The sequence below is a fragment of the Ostrinia furnacalis genome, unplaced genomic scaffold (assembly GCF_004193835.3).
Source record: "Ostrinia furnacalis isolate ACB-3 unplaced genomic scaffold, ASM419383v2 OfSCF1411, whole genome shotgun sequence".
NCBI classification, from domain to species: Eukaryota; Metazoa; Arthropoda; class Insecta; order Lepidoptera; family Crambidae; genus Ostrinia; species Ostrinia furnacalis.
This window is the reverse complement of record NW_021131650.1, coordinates 22,116-23,824: the sequence shown is the minus strand read 5'-3', so window position 1 is coordinate 23,824 and position 1,709 is coordinate 22,116. Positions and strand designations below refer to the sequence as shown.

Below are 1,709 nucleotides of genomic sequence, written 5' to 3'. Positions count from 1 at the left end.
AAATTAATGGACCTTTACCACCTTATGATAAAAGCTTATGATTTTTTACTTGACGCTATAAAATGGCAGGTGAATAAAATAATATTTCTAGAGTTATGCGAAACGAATTGTATACAAAGTTTCGAATAAATCTAGCGTATGAGTAATATATTATGATTTTCTTAATGACTTGCTGAAATGTAACACAACTTTGTTTCAGTTACTGGTTATTATAATAACAACATTTATTTCAACCCTGATCTGTTGTTACCAAGTTTCATTCTTACTTATGCGTAAAGAGGTAAAGTCAATTTTATATGTATGTTTCCACCATGTTTTAAGCAGACAAATGCTACATAAATAACATATTTAGAAGTGACTCTATGTTATTAAATTTTAAGTAAATAATTAAATGCGAAATGTTACAGAATCCAGCTGGGTTGGCAGTAAAATATATAACCTTCATGGCGATGGAGATGATTCCTCTGTTCTCGCCCTGCATGTTCGGAGACCGAGTCCACGGGGAGGTCAGGCGCTTGAGGGAGCTCCTGGCTTCTAGGCTCTATGAGAATAAGCTCGGTAAGTTACTGACTTAAACTTGCTGATAATACAGACAGTCATCGTTTGCTTATCTGATCTTGATAATGCGTGTAGATTTATAAAGGTTAGAGCAGAAAATTAAATTACTATTTTGTTTTATAAATTTTTGTTATGATGTTAGCAGATAGCTAACCTGCGAGCTTGCTGGTGTTTTTCAAATAACCCTGTAAAACAATAAATTATGTTTTCCGAGAATTACAATTATGTAGGTATTTAATTTCTGTACCGAATAGTAAGTACTTTGTGAATACATCCTAGAACTACGATGTCTGTTTTACTTGCGTAAGTTTTATTTCGTATTGCAAGTTGCAGAGTCACTTTTGAATGAGAATGAAGGTAGGACTGTTATTTTGGTCGTCGATACTTATCGATTGAAACTCCCGTGCTAATTGTAGCACGACGTTTTGAGGACCGCACAGGAATTGCGATTACTATCGACTGTCTACTCGTATGATCTGTTCCCAAACATTTGTTTTAAGGTCATGTGTAACATTTATTTAACATTTAATTTTTCGACAAAATTGAGGTTTTATTTTTATTTTATTTGTTTAACTACTTTGGATTGAAATCTTTTCATCGTCTTACGCCATCGTTACTTATGACTATTTATTGACTTTAGCTTTGTCTATGAAGTTAATAACTACGTTATTTTCCAGACAAAAAAGGTCGCAGCGCTGCGCGCGCGCTCCTCGCGCTGACCGAAGCGCGGGACCTGTCGTTTTCCCTGCTGCATATGGTTCAAATTGACATATCTTTGCCCTTCAAATTTATCGGTTTGCTCGTTACTTATCTCATTATTCTACTGCAATTTGAAAAAGTGATAAATCCCTCTACGGCTACTCAGGGCGCTTTAGTAACTTCGACCTTGAGTCCTTGATTTTAAAATGTTTATCGTAAACAAATTAATTTGCATTAAATAAAAGAGTGCGAGTGGAAATACCTGTGTTTCATTTATAAATAAATCTCGTTACAAGATACGGTACCACTAGGTAACATAAAATGTGAGTTGCATTAGGTATGATGACCCTAAAATGACTTGTAAGAATATCAGTTAAAATAATAAATTACTATGGAGGTAGGTACTGTTGAATATTTTTAAAATGAATGCATTAAATGTAGGGCCTTTGATC

The 1,709-nt window shown here is 34.2% G+C and overlaps 1 protein-coding gene across 1 annotated transcript; it reads left to right on the top strand.

The window, feature by feature from the left end:
• Positions 1 to 455: 455 nt before the first annotated feature.
• LOC114352632 (uncharacterized) lies at positions 456 to 1,456 on the top strand. The gene is made up of 2 exons (XM_028304300.1): positions 456 to 558; positions 1,236 to 1,456. The coding sequence occupies exons 1-2, from the start codon at positions 456 to 458 to the stop codon at positions 1,454 to 1,456; spliced, it is 324 nt and encodes a 107-aa protein (XP_028160101.1).
• The last annotated feature ends 253 nt before the right edge of the window (positions 1,457 to 1,709 follow it).

What these genes read in the sequence shown, in the direction of transcription:
- LOC114352632 (XM_028304300.1), top strand. Translation starts at nt 456, where the DNA reads ATGATTCCTCTGTTCTCGCCCTGCATGTTCGGAGACCGAGTCCACGGG. An exon ending in GCTCTATGAGAATAAGCTCG is followed by an intron (nt 559 to 1,235) that starts GTAAGTTACTGA and finishes GTTATTTTCCAG; the next exon opens with ACAAAAAAGGTCGCAGCGCT.